The 21,551-nt window shown below is 57.7% G+C and overlaps 1 protein-coding gene across 1 annotated transcript in view; it reads left to right on the top strand.

Moving 5' to 3' along the window:
- Positions 1–21,551, top strand: part of LOC115349966 (cullin-9-like) — a 35,208-nt gene that overhangs the window by 9,928 nt on the left and 3,729 nt on the right. The window contains 34 exon segments of the mRNA XM_041128609.1: positions 2,843–2,981; positions 4,801–4,991; positions 5,492–5,867; positions 6,090–6,291; positions 6,591–6,798; positions 6,903–7,090; positions 7,219–7,436; positions 7,577–7,808; positions 8,207–8,312; positions 8,558–8,785; positions 8,892–8,982; positions 9,068–9,239; positions 9,405–9,510; positions 9,679–9,774; positions 9,859–10,034; positions 10,414–10,547; positions 10,627–10,803; positions 11,017–11,132; positions 11,549–11,635; positions 11,637–11,732; positions 11,921–11,995; positions 11,997–12,079; positions 12,360–12,570; positions 12,671–12,836; positions 12,983–13,128; positions 13,263–13,380; positions 13,717–13,919; positions 14,007–14,266; positions 14,346–14,709; positions 15,029–15,169; positions 19,355–19,519; positions 19,612–19,775; positions 20,678–20,771; positions 20,994–21,068. Of these exon segments, the coding sequence (XP_040984543.1) occupies positions 2,843–2,981; positions 4,801–4,991; positions 5,492–5,867; positions 6,090–6,291; positions 6,591–6,798; positions 6,903–7,090; positions 7,219–7,436; positions 7,577–7,808; positions 8,207–8,312; positions 8,558–8,785; positions 8,892–8,982; positions 9,068–9,239; positions 9,405–9,510; positions 9,679–9,774; positions 9,859–10,034; positions 10,414–10,547; positions 10,627–10,803; positions 11,017–11,132; positions 11,549–11,635; positions 11,637–11,732; positions 11,921–11,995; positions 11,997–12,079; positions 12,360–12,570; positions 12,671–12,836; positions 12,983–13,128; positions 13,263–13,380; positions 13,717–13,919; positions 14,007–14,266; positions 14,346–14,709; positions 15,029–15,169; positions 19,355–19,519; positions 19,612–19,775; positions 20,678–20,771; positions 20,994–21,068 (5,604 nt within the window).

Below are 21,551 nucleotides of genomic sequence, written 5' to 3'. Positions count from 1 at the left end.
TCTCTCAGTTGTGGCAACTTCCGGATTTGTATCCCTCTACCCGTTATCAGTCTGTTTTGCTTTCTTTTGTGTTTACTCAATATTCAAGTAGAATACTCTTCTAGTTTTGGACCATGCATAGGTGATTTTTCATTGCAGCCCCCCTCAACTGAATAACTGCTTGCATCTTATTTTTAAGTGGTTGATAACCCTTTTGTCTTTTATAACCCAGTCTGTAAAGGTAAATTGCAAAGGAAATATGTTTCCTACTGATTATCTTTGTCCTTATGCACCTTGATTTTTAAGATCTGTGTTTTTCTAAAATTCTGTTTTCTATTTCTTATAAGCTTGTACTTGCTTTTACTCTTAATGTAACTGGGCACTTGGAAAGAGCACCAAGATCCTTTCACATTTTTCGCCTGGTGCCTGTGTTACAAATTTCAGAGGGTTTTTTTACTCACTTTTGAGCTGAAGTGTACTGTTAACTTCCATTCCTTTTGTCCAGTTGGTCCTTTAGGTTCCTTCTCCTGTCTATTTTTCTGTTTAACTAGGTTGAATAAACTTGCAATTGCTCCATCCAGGCTTATTTTCAGTAACAGTCTTCTGTAAGGCTCACGCTACTGGCAAAACCAGGTCTAAATGGTAGCAAATACTCAGTGAAGAAGATTGTTGGCTGTTATATTTGGAAGTACCTAATTTCTGCCGCTATTAGTGTTCCTTGCCCTCCAGTCTGTCTAGGAAGTTGGGAATGTACCTGCAGTCTTTGGGGGTGTCAATTTTTACCCTGCTCTTTATGTTCATATCTAGGTATGTGTCTGTAGCAGTTCCCCAGAGGTATGTGAGAAACTTGTGAATCAAACCATTCAATGAGTGGCATCTCAAAATCATCTTTTAATGACATGTCTTGATCGTCCTTGCTTTTCAGGGCCTTTGCCATCAGTCTCTCTTTGAAGGGAAACTTGATTTTTATGTGTGTTCCTCTTTCTTATCTTGTGTATCACACTTGCTTTGTATTGACAGTTTATCTGCTGGTGACTAGTGAGTTCAAGCTACAGGCACTGCTTCTCCCTCGTCTTTGTTAAAATTTTGATCCTTTCCTTTTTGGATTAGTTCTGCTTTTGCAGCTCATCCTGTGTCGTGGTTTAACCCCAGCTAGCAACTAAGCACCACACAGCCACTTGCTCACCTCCCCTCCACTGCAGTGGGATGGAGGAGAGAATCAGAAGGGTAAAAGTGAGAAAACTCCTGGGTTGAGATAAAGTCAGTTTAATAGGCAAAGCAAAAGCCACGTGTGCAAGCAAAACAAAACAAGGAATTCATTCACCACTTCCCATGGGAAGGCAGGAGTTCAGCCATCTCCAGGAAAGCAGGGCTCCATCACACGTAATGGTAACTTGGGAAGACAAATGCCATCACTCCAAACGTTCCCCCTTCCTTCTTCTTCCCCCAGCTTTATTTATATGCTGAGCAGGACATTCCATGGTCTGGAATATCCCTTTAGTCAGCTGGGGTCAGCTGTCCCAGCTGTGTCCCAAGTTCTTGTGCCCCTCCAGCCTCCTTGCTGGTGGGGTGGGGTGAGGAGCAGAAGAGGCCTTGGCTCTGTGTAAGCACAGCTCAGCAGTAAAGAAAACATCTCTGTATTATCAGCACTGTTTTCAGCACAAATCCAAAACATAGCCCCATACTAGCTACTATGAAGAAAATTAACTCTATCCCAGCCAAAACCAGCACATCCTGCCTGAGGCTTGCTGTCGGCCTTCTGTGTGCAAAACACAAATTCATGTGCATTTTTGACTGGGGCCAGTCCATCATGAGTCTGTCTCCTACCTCCTCTCATGTTTCCTTTGTTGCTCTGTTTTCTGTTGCTTTCTTTGCCTCTCCAAAGAAAAAAGTTTCACTGGTGTGTCTGGTCCTTCAGTCATACCTTTCCATGACTCCTCTGAGATGATATTTGATACATAACTAGTTTAGGTCAGGGATTCACCGAAGACTAATTGGTGTTGTGCATAGAGTTTAACTCAATTTCCTTCCATATAGTGCTTTCTTAAAGTCTCTCGGCATCTTATCTCTTTACCTCTCCAGCTCAATGGAGTCCTAGTGGCACTGGTGTAACTCCAAAAGAGCTCAGTGAATCAGGCAACCTGTGTACTTTTCTGCTGTTTTTTTTAAGGTATTGACATGTTGTACTTGCTGTTGCTGGGTCCTCCTTCTGCTCAGAAGGTTAAATGTAAAACTACGGCATGGGAAGCCATAAAAAAAATCCTTTTGGTTTTGAGAGACCGCTTGGACAAAGCACGGGAAACAATTGCCGCCTTTGAGATATGCTTGTCAAGAGCCCAAAACCTATCTGAGAGGGTTGGTGAGTGACCAAGGCGTAAAAGTATAACCAATAGAAGATGAAGTCAGAGTAGGAAAAATAGTTTTCTTTACATTTGCATTCACCAAGTGGTTTGTGCCTCAAGACCCTTTATATACAGCTCCTCTGCCTTGAGGTAGTGTTGGTTATGCTCTTCCTTTGTATGCTTTTCCCAAGGCAGCTGCTGCTGGGCACTTTTGGAATGGGCGTGCTTAACTAGATGTGCTTCTGTCACTGCTGCTGTGCTAGATGAGATCTGTAGTGGTTGCAGGCAAAGTCGGTGGTTTTTTTAAATAAAGATCCAGGTGTAACCAGGTAAACAAGTTAATAAGGATGGTATGCTTAAAAATTAGACAATGTCTGTGTTGAAATCTGTTTATGAATTAGGTGGTCTTCTACTTGAACAGTGCTTGCTATCTCCACGCGTTTGGGAAATGGGAGAACACATGTAGCATGAAGATTGAATGAGTGAGCAAATCTGATCATCTAGATCTGTTTCACCCACAGGTTTTATGGCAGTCAACAGGTCAGACCTACTGGATGCATTGGCATATGTTGGAGATTATTGGCTTTGGAGACCAGTGGGAAGATCCTGCTGCTCAGGAAAAAGAATATAGTCTGATAGAGAGCTTTAATCTAGACACAGGTGAGATTATGTGCTGCATGTGTGTGGCTGTATCATCTCTTTCTGATTCTGCTGTGGTATATTTTTGAGTGGTGAACTTTATATGCCTAAGCATATAGCAACTAGCAGGTTGGATTTAGAAAGCATTATGAGCTTTTAGTTTGTATGACCATGTAGAGCTGGTTAAGTAATTACATGGCTTGTGGTTGCATGGAGTATTTTTGAATCCTAGACTCCTGTCATGATATAATAGAAATCATGATATAAAAAGCATAAAATTTGATTTAAACTGCGACTGTCAAAAATATGTGTTCAAATTAACTGAACAAACTGCCAGAATAAGAACACAGAATGTCTCTGAGATGAAGCTGCTTTAGGGACCCTCAGATCCCCTTAAATAAGTGATGTGGATTTCTAAAAGCATTAACATGCCAACAATTTATTTAACTTCGTACCACTCAATTTTGGGCAAGGTGAGCATTAAATGCAGTTTTCATAAGACATCTGTAGAGTCTCCTAGAATCCTTTGACATTGGTCTTGTACTGGGAGAAGATATAAGGGAAAATCCAGACTTCAGATACCCCTTCCTTGTTCAGCGTCTGACATGAGTCTGGCCAGGGAAACCTGTTAAAGTAACTCTTTTATCACACCAGCAATCTTGTAGGACATCTTTTGGATAGAGTGATTTGGATTTAACTGCTGCAAGAGACAGAATATGCATGAGATCAGCAGCTAATCATCCACTTTAAAAAAATATTCTTATTGCCGGTTGAAAAGATGGCTTCTTTAATGGCTTCTACATCTTTCAACTAAATACTTAACTGCACATCAGTTTGAAGTTGTTAAGTTAAAACAAACTTGGTTAGACTTTGGCTTTTGTCTTGGTCTTTCTGGTTTTGATAGAAGCATGGGTTCTATTTCACTTCTGTGTAAAACTCTTACCAGTCATCATATCCCACACAGAAACTGAATTGAAAAAGTAGATGCTTTCTGCTTTGGATCTTGACAGTTGGATAAATTAGCTCATGTTGACTGACTGTTGGTAATCAGCTGTGTATGTAGTTGCTCTTAGCACGCTTGAGTCTCTCGGAGTGAGTTTGGCCCTTTTCTGTTGAGTCTTGAGGTGGTGAATATCTCCCACCTTGCATTTGCAGAGAAAGCTGCAAGTTGTTGCTTAGCAGATATCAGCAAGTGTTGATTCAGCTCTTATTTCTAAATTACCTAAGGAATATGGAACCTACATAACATTTTATCTCCCTCTCTTCATTTTGGATGCATTAGCTAAAAGGACCATGATAACTATGCAATCTTGTTTTGGTTTTGCCTATGAGTATTTGCCCTGTTAGCCAGCAGGAGGCATTTGGAAAAGAGAGAAGCTCTTGGCAGTAGTAACTTCTTGTCCATTGACTCCTCCAGCATCTTGGGCCAGCTCTGTTTCCCCTTTTGCAGCTGCACGCTGGCACTGTGGATTCTGCTGGTGCCGGGTGTCCGAGTGCGTTGCCCTGGCTGGTCCAGGCACCGTGGGAACAGGCTGGGGGAGCAGTGAGCTAGAGGCGCCCGCTTTAAGCGTGTGCATTTTCTGTTCTACAGCCCAAAGAGGTTCTAGTGAAGATGGTAATCCCCATCTCTGCAGGTTCTGGGGTCTCCTCCCAGCACGTTCCCCCTTTCTCGCTGCCCTCCTGTCACCTCCCTTTCCCGCAGCAGGCTGTGTGACGGTGGGGACCTCTTCTGCCCAGACGGTCCGCACGAGCTCTTTTTCTGGGGAATGTGGGGTGTGCAGCAGAGGATGGGGGAATTGGCAGAGCTGACAGTGCCCTTCCTTGCTCTGCTCTCCTGCAGTTGCGCAGCCGTTTTTCTGCAAGCCCTTTGGGGGCCTGTACTCTCTGCCTTACCTGGGGGAGCAGCCGACGAAGGCTGCAGAGGCCCTGAGCCGTGCCGAGTGGTGGGAGCTGCTCTTCTTCGTGAAGAAGCTGGAAGTGCAGGAGCAGAAAGAGATCATCTCTCTCATCCAGCAGGACCAGGGAGAGCCGGTAAGGGCCAGAGCCTGCAGCGGGGAAATGGGAGGGAGGGAGCGAGGGAGAGCGATAGGGAAGGGACCGGGCGCGGAGGAGGAGATGGCAAGCGTGAGCTGTGCAGGGATGGCCTGAACGGGGCAGAACCGGGACTGAAAGGGGAGGGTGAGTCGGGGATGGCGAGAGCGTGGGGAGCTGGGCACAGCAACGGGGTGAGGAGAGATGGGAGGAAACGCGGTCTCCCGTGACCCTGGAAGGGTGACTGTGTCCGGCGAGGTTTGGGTAGGTGAGGCAAGCCCGCGGGGTGATTCCGCCGTTTGCGGTTGGGTGGTGAGTGCCGGTGGGAGGTCTGGGCTGGTGGTAGTTGGGTTGGGGACAGCCAGGGGAGGGTGGCACTGGGGAATGGCCCCGGGGCCCTCCGGCGGTGCAGCCTTTCTGTCCGTTGTGGCGCTGGCCGTCACAAGGGGCGCGGGGTCTGTGGTGAGTCCGTGAGGGTTAACGTGACCCCATCTGTCCAGCTGTCGGAGGTGGATGAAGAAGCCCTGATCCAGCTGTCAGTACCCGCGGAGCTGGCCCGGAAGATGCTGCGGGTCTTGGAGCAGCGGTGCCAGGGCAGCGCTCAGTGTGACCTGCGCGGCTCCCACATCTACGGCAAATACTTCCTCGGCAGGGGGGCCGAGCAGGATGGCGGGGGTGGCACCGCGGTGTCCTCGGAGGGTGCCGGCTGCAGGAGCGCTGGCCCTGAAGCCACGGGGGCGAAGGAAGACCTTTCCGCAGCCACGGTGCCGCCCCGAGCCCCCGCTGCGGCGACAAAGTCGGATTCCCAGCTGTTCAGCGAGCTCCTGGAGAGGGAAGGGCTGTTCTTCCCCGAGGTGACGGAGGAGCAGATCAAAGGTAATCGCCTGCTAGGCGCTGGGGCGCACGCACGGTGCTGGAGGCGGCACCGTTGCCTCGTCGGAGGAAGGCTCTGGGCAGGGCACGGGAGGCCAGGCGCCCAGAGGTTGCCTGGGGCGGGGGGTCCTGTGGGTGCTGGGTCTGCGGGTGCTGGGCACCCCGGGAGTTGCTGGGGGTGTTACTGCTGCCCTAACGCCTGCGTGCCCGTCTCCCTCCCGCCAGCGCTGGGCATCTGCGAGGGGGCGAGCGAGAGGGGCTCGGCGGCCAAGATTGCAGCCGTGGTGGACGTGGTCCAGAGCAGCAGCTCGGAGGTGGGGCTGCGCTTAGCCGGGCTCAGGCACATCGTGAAGATCCTGGAGGAGGAGCCCGAGCCCGAGCAGCAAGTCGGCAGAGCCCAGGGCGGGCTGGGGACCAGGAGCGTTGGGTGAGCCGTGGGGTGCCGCACAGCCCTGCGCGCTGGCTGGGGAGGGCTGTGTCGGCAGGGCGGGGGACAGTACCGTACCGGAGGCGGCAGCGGAAGCGCGGCGGCCGGCGCGTCCCCGCGTGCTCGGCGAGAAGAGAGGCGGATCTCGAGCGCCGTTGTCCCAGGCCGGCTCGTTCCTGGGGCTGACCCGGCGCGGCAGAGGCCCGTGGGCAGGGAGAAGGCGGCCGGCCGGGCCCGGGGTGCCGGCGTGCCGGCGGCAGCGCCGGGAGGCTCCTCCCGAGGTGTCCTTTCCCGCGCAGGGAGAAGCTGGCGAAGGCGGCGGCGGAGCTGCTGAGCGCCGAGGCGGCGGAGAAGGCCCTGGTGGCGGTGACGCTGCGGCTGCTGGCCGCGCTGATGGCGAAGTACGACTGGCGCGTGCCGTTCGCCACGGAGGGCGGCGTGCGGGCCGTGCTGGCCTGCATGCGGCAGCACGCCTCCTCCGCCCTGGTGCAGCAGGCCGGCCTGGCGGTGAGCGCGGCGGCGGGGATGCGGTAGGCGGGCGGGCAGGGCGCCGGCTCGTCCGGGTGCGGCGGAGACGCCCGCCGCCCTCCTGAGCGCCGTCGACCTCGCAGGCCCTGAAGGTGTTGGTGGGAGCCGCGGCCGGCGAGCCGGGAGGAGCCGGCGGGAAGCCCCTGAACCACGCCGACGCGCAGATGATGCGGGAGATCTTCGCCAGCATCGGCTCTGCCTCCGGCGAGGGCTCGTCCGGCCTGCTGAGCGCCATCCCCGCCGCCGTCAGCACCCTGCGGAGGGTCCCCGGGTAGGGGCAGAGCGAGGGCGCGGGCTGGGGGCGGGGGGACGCCCTCGGCACCGGGGGGACGGGCGAGGCGGGCCGGTGGCTCGCCGTGCTCGGGGGAGGAAGGCGCCCGCGCGGCTCTGTCCCTTCAGGGGCTCCTCGGGCGTGCGGAACGGCTTGCTGGTGGTGAACATGCTGATGGACGGCCACCGGGGCCTGGCGGAGCAGCTGGCGAGCTGCGACCTCCCCGGGGTGCTGCAGAGCTGCTGGCGGGACGGGCAGAGCGCCGGCTGCCCTCACGCGATGCTGGCCCTCGGCGCCATCAACCGCCTGGCGGAGCACCGGCTGCCCCCGGGCCCGGAGGCGGCAGGTAGGTAGCGTGCCGCCCGCGCCCGCCGCCGTGCCGCGGGCCCCCGGGTGCGGCGGGCAGGGCCGGCTCCCCGGCCGGGGCGGAGCAGCCCGGGGGCCGCGGTGTCTGCAGCGGGGACCCGCGCGTCCTTGTCGCGGCAGGGGAGAGGCCCCGCTGGACCCTGCGGGGCGTGCGGACGCTGCTGGGCGGCCTGGGGGACGGCGTCTCGTCCAAGGAGGTGGTGGTGGCACTGGAGCGGCAGCTCTGCGGCGAGGGCCCCGTCCCCTCCGGCGAGGCGGCCCGGCTGCTGCGGGACCCCAGGTGCTTCAGGCTGCTGCTGCGCGGCTTCGAGCTGCTGGGGGCGGAGAAGGGCGCGAGCCTGAGCGTCCTCAGGTGGGTCCGGGGGGACGCGGTGGGGTCCGGGTCCTCCGCGGCAGGCGTGCGAGCGCTGGCGGCGGTGCTGGGGGGACGCGGCGCGTGTCTGTGGGTCGCGGGGGGGGCTGTCCTCCTTCGGCAGGGGCACCCCAGCGCGTAGGCGGGTGCCGATCGGGGCGTCCTGGGGCGCAGGGACGGGCGGGGGCAGAGCGGCGCGTGCCTGGGTGCCGGTGGGGTGTCCGGGTGCCTGGGGAGCCTCGGCTCCCAGTCCCTGGGGGGTGTCCCGGGTCCTGGGGAGCCTCGGCTCCCAGTCCCTGGGGGTGCCGGCCTTGCAGGTGGGGCAGAGAAGCAGGGCTGCCTCTGGCACGGCTGCCGGCGTGCCCCGGCCTGAGTGGGCCCCCTCTGTCGTCACTCAGGATCCTGAACAAGTTCCTGGACGGTTACCAGGAGGACGTGCTGCCCTGGCACGAGTGCGTGGAGCCCTGTTTGTCCTCCCTGAGCGCCCACAGCGGCGACCGGGAGGTGAGGGGGCCCCGGGACTCCTGGCAGGCAGGGGCGGCTCGGCCGGCCGTGCCGCGTATGGGAGGCGGGGGGCGGCTGTCCCGGCCGCGTCCGCGTCCCGCTGGCTGGCGTGCCCGGCGCCGCAGCCGGCCGGGCTCTGGCGGGCGCTGCCGGGGCGGAGGGGATGGAGCGCCGCGGCACCCCGCTGCCGGGGCCCGGCGGGTTCCCGGCGCCGGCCCGGCCGCTCAGCGCCGCCTGCTCCGCAGGTGGTGCAGGAGGTGGTCGGCTTCCTGCACCGGCTGGCCACCGCCAGCAAGGACTGCGCGGTGGTGATGTGCCGCGTGGGCGCCCGCGAGGCTCTGTCCAAAGCCCTGGACAAGCACGGCACGGCCCCGGCGCTGGCGCCGGCCCTGCTCGACCTGGTGATCGACTGCGAGAAGTACGCCAGCCTCTACAAGAAGCTGACGACCAGCATCTTGGCCGGCTGCATCCAGGTGGGTCCCCGGCACCGAGGGGCGGCCCTCTGCCCGCCGCAGCCCCGCGGCGGGCGAGGGGAGGAGGACGCCGGGCCCCCGGTGAGAGCCTCGCCCCGTCCCGCAGCTGGTCCTGGGGCAGATTGAGGAGCACCGCCGGAGCCACCGGCCCATCGGCATCCCCTTCTTTGACGTCTTTCTGCGCAACCTGTGCCGAGGTGAGCGCGGGGAGCGGGAGCCGGCCCCCCCGTGCCCGCCGCGTGCCGGCCCGGCGGCCGGAGGCTCCCCGTGCTCTCCCCGCAGGCTCCAGCGTGGAGGTGAAGGAGGACAAGTGTTGGGAGAAGGTGCAGGTCTCCTCCAACCCCCACCGGGCCAGCAAGCTCACGGACAGGAACCCCAAGACCTACTGGGAGTCGAACGGCAGCACCGGCTCCCACTTCATCACCGTCCACATGCAGTGCGGCGTGGTGGTCAGGTGGGGCTGGGCCGGGGGTCTCGGGGCCAGGAGGGCCGGCGGCCACGCGGGGAGGAGAGGGCTTTGGGGGTCCGCGCGAGCCCTGCCCCGGCGGTCCCCGTCCCGGGGGACGCGGGCAGCGGCGCGTGGGGCCGGCGGGGCAGCTCCGCGTTCGCTGTGCCGCAGGGAGATGAGCATGCTGGTGGCCAGCGAGGACTCCAGCTACATGCCGGCCCGCGTCGTGGTGCTGGGGGGAGACAGCCCGGCCACCGTCAGAACGGAGCTCAACGCGGTGAGTCTCGCGGGGGCCGCTCGGGCCCCACGGGAGCGGCGGGCCGGTCCTCGCTGCGCCCCGCGAAGGTCTGGCCCCAGCGCGGGGGCTCTGGGAGGCGTCCCACGGGGGGGCGGGGATGGCAGGAGCTGCGCTGCGGCGCGCTGAGGGCTCGCCGTCCGCCTGCAGGTGACCGTCCTGCCCTCAGACAGCAGAGTGATCCTGCTGGAGAACATGACCCGCTTCTGGCCCGTCATCCAGATCCGGGTGAAGCGGTGCCAGCAGGTAGGGGAGCGGGGGGCCGGGCCGGGGAGGCGGCAGCGCGGGGGGCCGGGGGCCTGAAGAGCTGAGGGTCGCGCTCTCCCGCAGGGCGGCATCGACACGCGTGTGCGTGGCATCGAGGTGCTGGGTCCCAAGCCCACTTTCTGGCCCATCTTCAAGGAGCAGCTGTGCCGGCGGACGTTCCTCTCCTGCACCGCTCGGGCTCACGCCTGGTGCCAGGAGATCTGCCGCGACCGGGGGCGACTGCTGCAGCTCTTCGGCAGGTGGGTCGTCTCCTGGCCGCGCCGTCGCGTCCCCGGGGGGACGGTGCTGGCAGCCTGTGAGGGGACTGCGGGGCCGGGAGAGGAGCGGCCGGGTGTCCCGCGGGGCCGGGGCCACCTCGGGGTCCCCCAGGTTTAAGCTGGGCAGGTGGGCGCAGCTCACCGCCCCCCCCCCCCCCCCCCCCGAGAGAGGTGGCGCGCAGGGGCAGGCGCAGGCGGGTTCTTGCGGCCGCAGGCGCTGCGCGGCCCCCCGGCTGCTGGGGGCGAGCGGGGCCGCTGAGCCGTCGTTCCTGGCGAGGGGCAGAGCGGGGAGCGACGGCCGCGCTCCGCTTTCCCGGGGGGATCCCCCCAGCCGTCAGCAGGTGCCCGGTCGCTGTTGCAGGCTGAACCGGGCGCTGCGGCACGAGCAGGGCTTCGCCGACCGCTTCCTTCCCGACGACGAGGCGGCCCGCGCCTTGGGCAGGACGTGCTGGGAGGCCCTGGTGAACCCCTTGGTGCAGAGCATCACCAGCCCAGGTACCCCGCGCTCTCCCGGGCCCGTCGGCGCCGTGCCCCGGGCCGAGGCGCCCCGCTCTGAGCTTGCTTGGCCTCGCAGACCCGCGCGGCGTCAGCCCCCTGGCCTGGCTGCTGAGCGAGTACCTGGAGAGCGTGGAGCCGCCCGGCTGCGCCGCGAGCCGCGGCGCCGTCTTCGGTTCCCGCGTGCGGCGCCTGACCCAGCTCCTGGTGCACGTGGACCCCGGCGGCCCGGAGCCGGAGGAGGCGAGGGCGGCCGGTGAGCGAGGGGCCGCCGTCCCGTGGGGCCGGGCGAGGGGTGGTCCCGAGCGCCAGGCTGCGGCCGCGGGGAGCTCCGGGGACGGCCCTGCGGCACGGGGGGCTCCCGGGCTCGTGGCCGTGGCTTCCCGGCGCCTCCTCTGCCCCGCGCTCCCGGGGCGAGGGGGAGGCCGCTGGCGGTCAGCGCGCCGAGCCCGGGGTCGTCCCTCGGCAGGCGGGAAGGAGGGGAAGAACAAGGAGGTGCCGGCCAGGGCTGCGAAGGCGGCGGTGGAGAAGGCGAGCGGCCTGCGGGGCATCTCGCAGTGCTGGCGCGGCGTGGTGCAGCGGCAGGTAGAGCCTGGGGGGCCGGAGAGGGCGCGTGGGACCCCGCACCGGGCGGGCGTAGGGGGGAGCGGGGCTGTTCCTGGCCCCCGCGGGGCCCGGAGGGGTGTGGGGGCAGCCCCGCTGCGCTCGCCCCCCTGGCCGGGCTCGTGCTGCAGGCCGGGAGACGGGTACGGTGTCGCGCGGCTTATTTTCTGCTGGGCAGCTGTCTGGCCCCCCCGCAGCCCCTGCCCACCCCTCGGGGCTGCGCTCCCGCCTCGCCGCAAGCTCTCGCTCGCCCGCGGCTGCACCGGGGCCTCGGGTCATCCCCCGGCCGGGACCTGGGCGGTCAGCGTCGGCGGAGCGAGGCTGGGGCCGCGGACCTTCCCGCGGGCCACGGGCACGTCCCGCCGCGGGGCTCAGCCCTGTCGCGCCGCATCCCGCAGGTGCAGCGGTTCCTGGAGGCGGCGGGGCAGGCGCCGGACCTCGTGGAGCGATACTGCGGGCTGTACCAGCGCCTGCGCGGCGCCACGGGAGGAGCTCTTCGGGCAGCGGGCCGCCTTCGTGCTGGCCCTGGGCCAGGGCTTCGCGGGGGCTTTGCTGCAGCTCTCCTTCCTCACCGCCCTGCACGTGAGTCGAGGGAGCGTGGCACCGGGGCCGGCGCGCTCCTGCCCGGACCTGGCGCCCGGGCACCCTCGGCCCCTGCCCGAGAGCCCCGGGGCTCGCCGGGTGCTCCCCTCGGGGACGTTCACCCCGGGGACGTTTCCCCGCGGCCACCCGACGAGCCTCCTCCGCAGCCGGCCCCGTCCCTTCCGCAGGTGAGCGAGCAGTTCGCCCGCTACCTCGACGCGCAGATCCAGGAGCTCCACGGGGCTGCGGGCGGCGCGGGGCCGGCTGCAGCGGCTGCAGCGGATCCTGGAGCCCTTCGTCGTCTTCAGCGGCCTGGAGCTTGCCCACACCTTCGAGCACTTCTACCGGTGAGGGGCCGAGGGCTGCCGCATCTCCGCGGGACCGGAGGGTCTGGCGCGGCGCGGGAGGCGCAGGCGGTGCCGAGGCCGTGGCTGAGCCCGGGCTGGCGCGGCAGCGGTGCTCCCGCTTTGCTTTTCCCGGCTCCGGCACGGGGAGGGGAGACGGGTGCTGCCGGGCCCCTGCGCCTCGGCGTGAGGCCAGAGCCGGGGCCGTCGCCGTCTCCTGCCGGCCGGCCGATGGCCGCGGGGCTCGGGCCGGCCCCTGACCCGACGCTGGTGGCCGTGGCAGGCACTACCTGGGGGACCGGCTCCTGGCACAAGGGCCGTCCTGGCTGGAAGGAGCCATCGTGGAGCAGATCGGGCTGTGCTTCCCCAGCCGCTTCCCCCAGGAGATGCTGAGCAACTTGGCTGAGTCGGAGGAGCTCCAGCAGCAGTTCTACCTCTTCCAGCTGCAGGAGCGGGACAAGCAGTTGCTGGAGCTGGACACGGACCTGGACGAGGTGAGTGCCCGCCGGTGGGGCGGGGAGGTTGGGGGCTGCCCGCCTTTGTCACAGGGACCCGGGGGCCTCTTGTGAGCCGCCCTCGTGTCCACGTGCCCAGGCACCAGGGACGGCCTCGGTGGCGGACGGGCCGGAGGTGAAGGTGCTAGCCCTGTCCCCGCGCTGCTGGCCCGTTTCCCCGTTCTGCTATATGGATGAACCCGGGAGGTTTTTCTCGGCGGCGCTGAGCTCCCCGCTGGACGAATTCGCCGACTTCTGCCGGCGGAGTGAGTGTCGCCACAGCGGGCGTGGGTCTCGCCGGGGCCCAGGTCCTCCGCGGCAGCGGAGCCGGGAGCGGCAGGAGCGCTGGGCTGCGCTGGGAGCGGCCGGCAGAGCTGGCCCCCGGCCCTTGCGCTGACGCCGTCTCTGGCAGGCCAGAGCCAGCTGGGCTGGGAGTGCACGAAGCCCCGGCGGTTGCAGTGGACGTGGCTGGGCCACGCCGAACTGCGGTTTGGAGACTGCGTCCTCCACGTGTCCACGCTGCAGATGTACATCCTGCTGTGCTTCAACAGCGCCGAGGTAGGAGCCGGGGCCGCGGTGGGGCGAGGGAGGCGGCGGATGCCGGAGCGTGGCGGGGTCTCCGGTGGCCTTTGGGGCTGGACGTGCGGCTGGCGGGTCTCGGCTGGCCGTTGCCCTCCCACGCTCTCCTGCAGGAGGTGGCCGTGGAGGCCCTGCTGCAGGCTACGGGGCTCCCTGCCGACCTGGTGCACCACGCGCTGACGCCGCTGACCCACGGCGAGGGCGTCCTGCTGCGGAGCTGCACGCCGGGAGGTGAGCGTGGGGCCGGGGCACCCCTGGGGGGGTGCTGGGGTAGGGGAGGCGAGTTTGTCTGCCCAGTGCGCAGGTCCGTGTGTCGGGTTGGGGCCCGAGGCCACGTGGAGGGCTGGGGGCGATGCGTGGGTTGGCGTGGGCGGCTGGGTCTCGGGTCTGCGCGTGGGGCTGGGGGTTGTGCGTGGGGCTGTCGCTTGGGGGGGGGGCCGGGGCTGGGGCTGACGCCTGCGAAGGCGGCGGCGGGAGGCCCGGGGTCGGGTCCGACGGCCCCGCGGGTGTCCTGGGGCTCCTTCGGGGCCCAGCTCGGGGCTTGGCTGACCCTGGGTCGGGTGCTAGCTCCAGGTGCGCTGCGGCTGAACCAGGCGGCCCTGGCCCGTGCCTCCGGCCGCCACCTGAGGCTGCTGCCCCGGCAGAGGTACCTGCGGGCAGAGAGGGCTGACGTCAGCGCCCTGGAAAGGAAGAGGAACGTCCTCTGCTGCCTCATCACCCGCATCCTCAAGGTGGAGAAGCAGCTGCACATTGACAACCTGGTGTTTAGGGTATGGAGGGCTCGGGGGGGGGGGGGGCAGAGAGGGGCCACCCGGTGCCGCGCCGCACTGCAGCGTGGGGCTCCCTTGCTGCTGTAGGTGATCGATGCCTGCCAGAAGGGTGAGCTGGGGCCGGGGCTGCGATTCCTGAGCTTCTGCTGCCACAGCGTGGACGTGCTGTCCTGCGTCCTGCACCTGCTGAACCAGGGCTATCTCCGGCGCCAGGAGGAGAGGCCTCATGTCTTGGAATACATCTCTGCTGAACCCACAACACCTCTTGGGGGCCAGGCACAGATGGTTTTCCAGAGCAGGCCACCAGAGGCATCTCCGGATGAGGACAGCAGAGACTGCCTGTATGGGTAGGGATGCATGTCACCAGGAGTGGAGGGGTGTGCATCTCCACCCTGTGTATGGTCATGACACATTTCTCCACGTCAGGTTGAATCCTGGTATAGGCAGGTCGGAGGATTTTCTCATGGCAATGCTGCAGGTGCCAATGGGGCACACGCTTAGTCCAGAGGAGGCAAAGCTGCTCATGAACCAGACAGTACAGCAGGTCCAGGATACTCTGAGCATCCCGGATGATGTTGCTCGGCACCTCCTCATGCACTGCAGGTGGAATGTGGATTTTCTGATCCAGTGCTATGTGGAGAACCGTGAGACCTTGCTCATCTCCTCCGGGCTGCAAGTGCAGGATGCCCAGCCTCCCCCAAGCCCAGGAACCCACTGCCCAGTCTGTATGAACCAGCTGTGTCCCACTGAGAAGCCACCAACCCTCTGTTGCCTGCACTACTGCTGCAAGGTGAAGGTCCTTGGGGTCTTTGGCTCCTGTAACTTGGTAGGGAATTGCTGCTGCCTAGTTGGAGCAGCTGTTCTTTGTCTGAAGATGTTGTCAGGTGATTTTCACAGTGCTCATACATTCTCTTTTCTCAGCTCCCTTGTTTGTTGTGATCCTTCAGCTCCTGATTAGTCTGTTCCCACTTTTGTGTTTTTGATTGCTTATCCGCAGCTTGTGGTGGTTTCATGCACATGCTGCTGGGTGGGGTGGGCTTCTAGGGTCATATATGGCCGAGGTGGTGCAGCTCCTGTTTAGCTCTGATGTCTCCTCTCTGCCTTCGCAGCCCTGTTGGAGTGAGTATCTCACGACTCGCATTGAACAGAACATGGTTGTCAACTGCACCTGTCCCATATCTGAGTGCCGTGCACAGCCAACTACAGCCTTCATTTGTTCCATCGTTTCCTCCGAGGAGATTATAGCCAAGGTGAAGTAGGGGAGGTGGTTACTGCGTGTCCAAGCTCTGTTTCATTTTGGTCAGCACTAGCAGATAATCTTCCTGCTGCTTTTCCCCTTCCCTTTCCTAAGACTGACAGCGTGATAATTGAGGCAGACCAGATTTCTGCCCAGTGGTGTGTCTGTTGTCTCTGATCGTGGTCAATACCAGCTATTCAGGAAAGCATAACATCAGCAAAAGAGCACAATGGTATTTTCTCTAAACATGTCTGCAGCAAACAACGTTTCAGGTGCATCTTTAGTTGAGGACCAGGTGAGAGCTGTGGTAGCAGCTCACGACAAGTATCCTCTGCTGGTATGCTGGAAGCAAATGTAAAATCTAGGACAAGTGAAGAGAAAACATTCGAGCAATTTCATGTTTTCACTGCATCAATGACCCCAACATCCTTTCTCTTCCATCAGTCTCTGGCTTTGAGCACCTCAGGTTTTTGTGAAGGTGACAGAAGTTAGCACATCAGACTTAATCTTCATTCTAAGTCTACAGACATCTCTAAACCAGGCTTCCTGAGCTCTGCTTAGCTTAGTCCTCAGTCAGCAGGGGGCAGCAGGAGCTGCTTGTTTTGAGGCAGGAGCTACTTTTTCTCCCTATTCTTTCAGTTTTTAGTTATTACTTAGAGCTGAATGCCCTCCCCACCTAACGGCAGAGCTGTGGCTGTCACATGACAGACTCTTTTTGTTAATTGCTGGACAGAACAGGCGTCTCATCTGTTTTTCCACTGCTCTGTTGTGTTTGACAGGTCTCCGCCAGCAATTGCTTCTCCAAAAATATTCTTTCTCCTCTTCCAGTTCGTTACTGTCATTACTATCCTGTGTGAACAGTCGTAAGGAGAAATGAACAGTAGTCATAAAGACTGCTCTATCTTATAATTTTTCTTTAAGCTTGCATACTGGCAACCAAAATGGGCAAGGCTACAGAAAAGCATTTGCTTTGATGTATCTTTTGTATCTTGTTTTCTGTAAGAACTGCTTGGAGAATTAGTGCATGTATCTGGGCAGTTAGTTCTTACTGGCTTTGCAAATCCTGTAGTCACAGCTGTCTTGAGAGCAGGATTTAATATCCTGTTGCTATGGCTGTTTTATTAAAAAAAACATTATTGCCCGTCAACATAAATTGCAGACAATTTTAACAAGTTGCTCTGATGCTCTCACTGGAATGTTATCTGTTTCCCTTTTTGCTCAGTAAGTGGTATGGCTGGGGCGTTAATGCCTCGTGCAATCACACATTCAGTCATAGAATAATTTAAGTTGCAGTAATCTGTGGAGATCTCTGGTCCAACCCTGTACTCAAAATAGCCAGATTATTGTGTGAAGATCAAATGCTGAAGTTAAAAAAACTGCTCCAGATTCAGTCTTCTCTGTATCTTACATGTCGGTAGCTCTAGGCAGTGATAAGATCCCCATCTGCTAACTTCTCCCCATGCTGAACAAACCCAGCTCTCTCAACCCCCCCTCATACATTCTGTGCTCCAGCCCTGACTGTCTTGGTGGCCTATGGATGACACTTTCTCTAATCTGTTAATGTCTGTCTTGTACTTGGAAGCCCAAACTGTTCCCGGTATCCAATTGTGTCACCAGTGCCAAATAGCTATGAGAAATCCCTTCCCTTGCCTGCTGGCTGCGCTCTTGCTAATACGAGAATATTTGAGTTTAAACTTTTCATGCTTGTATTTCTACAAAGCATAAACCCTGTCATGTTTCTGAAAGAGGTTTTCTCTCAACCTTATTTCCCTCAAGTTCCTTGAGAGTCTGTTCTTCAGAGGTGGTCTTCTATTCTGCCCCCAGGGATTCTTTGCTGGGAATCATGCTGTAGGCTCCATACTTAGATTAACTCGAGCGTGTGCAAAGGTTCCTCTAAGATCTGTTGGTCAGTGTCATGCAGTACTTGGCAATTTCTTGATTGTACCTGGCTACTTTTCTTCCCAGACCTTCATTGGACACTTGTTCCCTCTCCTTTTAGGCTTCCTGAGAGCAGCTCTTTCTCTTATGGTTCCAGTAGGAATCTTAGATCTGCTTCAGTGGTTGCGTCTCTGTCTCCTCTTCACCAAGAAAACAGGATAGAGCAAAACTCCAGACATCAGACCTTGTGAAATTCAGCCTCTGTGAAGGCTGTGATTTGGTGCTGTCTGCTGACTCAAGTACCCATTTATCTCTCTGTGTACTTGTGTCTGGGCAGAAATGATCACATCACTTATCAACAGGATGACAGCAGACACAGATGTAGCCTCTCTGAGAAGAATGAAGTGGCTTTGTTGAGACTTTGCCTCTACCAGGCATTTTGCCATGACACAGGCTGACATCCTTGCAGCCTGTCGGCACACACTCTCTGGTTTAGGTTGCCTGAGGGAGAGAATGAACAAGAGAGAATAGACGAGGGAGATAAATGAATGAGAGCCCTCTCTGAGGCCCTGTAGTGCTCAGGGCTTGCACCTTTTCTCTCTAGTGCTTGTCGTGACCTGTGTTGTCCTTTCTGTGCCTGGTGGCTCTCCAGGTATGCAAAAATCTTTGCAGGAGGGCTGTGAAGACTACAGGATTTCTTCTGAACTTCCTCTAGCTTTGTGTATGTTTGCACAGTCTTTACAGTAACTGAGCATAGAAAAGTAAGCTACTATGTGCAGTAGGTTGCATCCCTGGGTCCCTACCTGAACAGTTCCTTACTGATAACCAATTTGCCTTGTCCTCTGCAGTAATTAATGTCTAGAGGCTGTGGGCAAAGCGAATCTCCTTTCCCTTCGAACGTCATGTAACTAAGCAAAAGTCTGCTGAGGAACTTAAAACCAGAAAAAGTTAAAAAGAGCACCTGATAGCTTTCTATGGTGAGATGATTGGCTTGGTGGATGAGGGGAGATGATGTTCATCTTGGCTTTAGCAAGGGTTTCTACACCAGCATCCACAACATCCTCAGAAAAAAACTGATGAAGTACAAGCTGGATGAGTGGACAGTGAGATGGCCTGCTGAGCTCAAAGGGTTATGATCAGTGGCAGAAAGCTCAGCGGGAGGCCAGTCACTAGTGGTATAACCCAGAGGTTGATACTAAGGTTAATATTGTTTCATATCTTCATTGATGACCTGGATGGTGGGACCAAGTGCACTCTCAGCAAATTTATAGATGATAAACAGCTGGGAGGACTGATTGATGTTCCAGATGGTTGTGCTGCCATTCAGAGGGACCTCAACAGGCTAGAGAACTTAGCAAACAAGAATATCATTAAGTTCAACAAAGGGAAATGCCAAGTCCTGCTCCTGGGGTGGAATAATCCAGTGCAACAGTATGTGCTGGGGGCCAACCATCTGCAAAGCAGCCCTGCAGAAAAAAAAATGGGATCGTGGTGCACAACAAGTTGAACATAAGCCAGCAGTGTGCCCTTGTGGCTAAGAAGGTCCAGTAGCATCTTAGGTTGAATTAGGAAGAGCAGTGACAGCAGGTTAAGGAAAGTGATTCTTCCCCTCTACCCAGTGCTGGTGAGACCACAGCTGGAGTACTATGTCCATTTCTGGGCTCACTAGTACAAGAAAGACGTGGACATACTGGGGAGAAACCAGCAAAGGGCCACAAAGATGATTTAGGTTTTGGAACACCTCTTGCTGGGAGAGCTGGGTTTGTTTAACCTGGAGAAGAGAAGGCTCAGGGTTGAATCTTATCAACATGTGTAAATACACAAATGGGATTAAGGAGCCAGATTCTTCTTGGTGATACGCAGTGAAAGGCTAAGAGGCAGCGGGCACTAATTTAAATACAAGGAATTCCATTTAAACATAAGAAAACTTTTTTTTTTTTTTTTTAACAGGTAGGGGTAATGGGACATTGGAACAGGTTCAGCAGAGAGGCTTGTAGTCTCTATCCTTGGGTATGCTCAGAACCCAACTGGACATAGTCCTGAGCAACCCTGCTTTGAGCTGGAGGGGTTGGGCTAGTTTTTTATCTCCAGAAGTGCCTTCCAACCTCGCTATTCTCTGATTACACAAAGCAGCCTCCAGATATGACACGAGGGGTGGGCAATTTACACAAAGGGAATGAAAGAGTAAACTAACTTGTTGCTGTTTTGTTGTGAGCAGTTGTTCAGTCAGATATAGAGCCCAGAGGCACCAGACCCAAGTTGTAAGGCCTAACCTTGCTGCTTCTCTGCCTTAAATCTCCTTCTTGGCTTCTTATTACAGTATGAAAAAGCCCTCCTCAGAGGCTATGTTGAGTGTTGCTCCAACCTGACGTGGTGCACCAACCCTCAGGGCTGTGATCAGATCCTCCTTAAGGATGGACTTGGCTACGGGGCAGCCTGTTCCAAGTGCTCCTGGATATCCTGCTTCAACTGCAACTTCCCAGAGGTGAGGCTGAACTGAATCATCACAGGCAGTGCTGTCTTGGGTTTGGCACACGCCGTTCTGCTTTTGTGTGGTTGACTGGCTCTCTCTTTCAGGCCCATTATCCTGCCAGCTGCAGCCACATGTCTCAGTGGGTGGATGATGATGGGTACTATGAGGGAATGACAAGTGAAGCCCAAAGCAAACATCTGGCTAAGCTCATTTCGAAGCATTGCCCAAGCTGCCGGGCTCAGATAGAGAAAAATGAGGGGTGCCTGCAGTGAGTATCCATTTTTGTTTGCTACTGAAGACAGGAGTGGGCAAAGACATACAGTCAGGTCCACTGTGCTTTTTTTGGCTGTGGACTCAGTGTTACAGCAGGTCTGTTTTATAGTTTTAGAAGAATGAGTGATTGCTTTTAATTCCTAGGAAAAGCAAAATGTTCTCCAGCATTCAGACTTAAATCCATTGATAGCTCTGTAGTAGAAACCGAACTCATTTTGCAATACCTTTTTATAGCGCACGCTTCTCTGCTCTCAGAATCTGCTATAGACATACAGAGGTACAGGTTAGGGGAGTGGATAGCTAAGCACCATTTTTTCTTTCATGCTCAGCTAGTCCTGTAACTTTAAGCAATTTTCTTTTAACTGCCTCTTTTGAATTGGCTTGGATTGCCGGCAGCTTTTTACATGATAGGGGAGTTATCTCCAGCTTTGAAGCCAGAGCTTAGGAGTCACCATTTGGTTCTTTCTTGCACTGGCATAGCCCTTAGTGCCCAGCTGTGATTTGTCCCCACGTGCGTGTGGCCCTAGGGCTGCGCAGTGCCTTTCTGCACTCTGGAGTGCTGTATTACTGAGGGAAGAGGTGAGGTGCTCATGTGGATCTTGCTTCAAACTGTGGAATGCTTAGTTCACCCTCCAAGTACTTGTTAAGTTGGTACTGTGAGATCTGTGCTGCCAGTTTACCCAGCTCATTTTTGGAGGCACAATGACTGGTTTTAAGCATCATCTGCGTCCAGCAACGGCTTTAAAAAATACACGCAGGGAAATGCATAGTACTGAGTGAATGGAAGTGACTGGATCTCACACTCCAGCCCTGTGATGTAGGGGAGCGCTGGGAGGAACTGTCTGCAAGTGGCTGTTAGGACTGACTGATTCCCATTGTTGTTCTCCTACCATGCAGTATGACGTGTGCAAAGTGTAATCATGGCTTCTGTTGGCGTTGCCTCAAGCCCTGGAGGCCGACTCATAAGGATTATTACAACTGCTCTGCTATGGTGAGTGGTTTGCTGTATCTCAGCGGTTCATGCTTGTGTTCGGATGCACCTGGCCTCTCAGAGGGAGGGTGAGGATCTCCAGTTGTGCCCTTTACTCTGGACTTTGTGCCCTTGCCAGTAATATTGATAGTATTGTCAAAGTCTGTATGTGTGGTAGCCATTTCCAGGCAACCCTGGTACTTGAGGGAAATGGCTACAGGTTACTTCTGCTTCTCCTTTCAGGTGAGTAAAGCAGCTTGGCAGGAGAAGCGTTTTCAGGATTACAATGAGAGATGCACCTTTCATCATCATGCAAGGGTAAGGCCGCCTCCTTCCTTTGCAGATGCTGATTCTGTTGCCTTAGCCCTGGTAAGCAGGACAGTTTCTGTTGTGTCTCAGGGTATTTCACCTGAAGCTGAGAAGCGGGCTTTGGTTCCAGGTGGGGGTGCCTGATCATTTCACCTTTGCTCTGATGCAAGGGGTGTTTCTTGGCCTGCTTTCTGTTACCAAGTCTGTTGTGGAAACTGGACACCTAACTTGTGGTGTTCACGTGCTCAAACTGATGCAGTACTTGGAAGCAATGGCAACTGAAGGCTGAACTCTATCTAGAGCTGAGATACTGTAAAAGGTTGAAGTGATGGCACAGCAGAGATGTCATAGCTGGATGCGGTAAATGCTCTCCTGCTGCCTGCATCTTCTGGGATGGCGCTTCAGGATGCTTAGCAATTATCTGTGTGGAAGGTGCTATTTTTTTGATCTTGTGGAGCTTGACATTGACTTATTTTTTTTCCTCCTTCGGTT

Source organism: Aquila chrysaetos, chromosome 13 (assembly GCF_900496995.4).
Source record: "Aquila chrysaetos chrysaetos chromosome 13, bAquChr1.4, whole genome shotgun sequence".
Lineage (NCBI taxonomy): Eukaryota > Metazoa > Chordata > Aves > Accipitriformes > Accipitridae > Aquila > Aquila chrysaetos.
The sequence above is the reverse complement of the archived record's forward strand: the minus strand, read 5'-3'. Positions and strand labels throughout refer to the sequence as shown.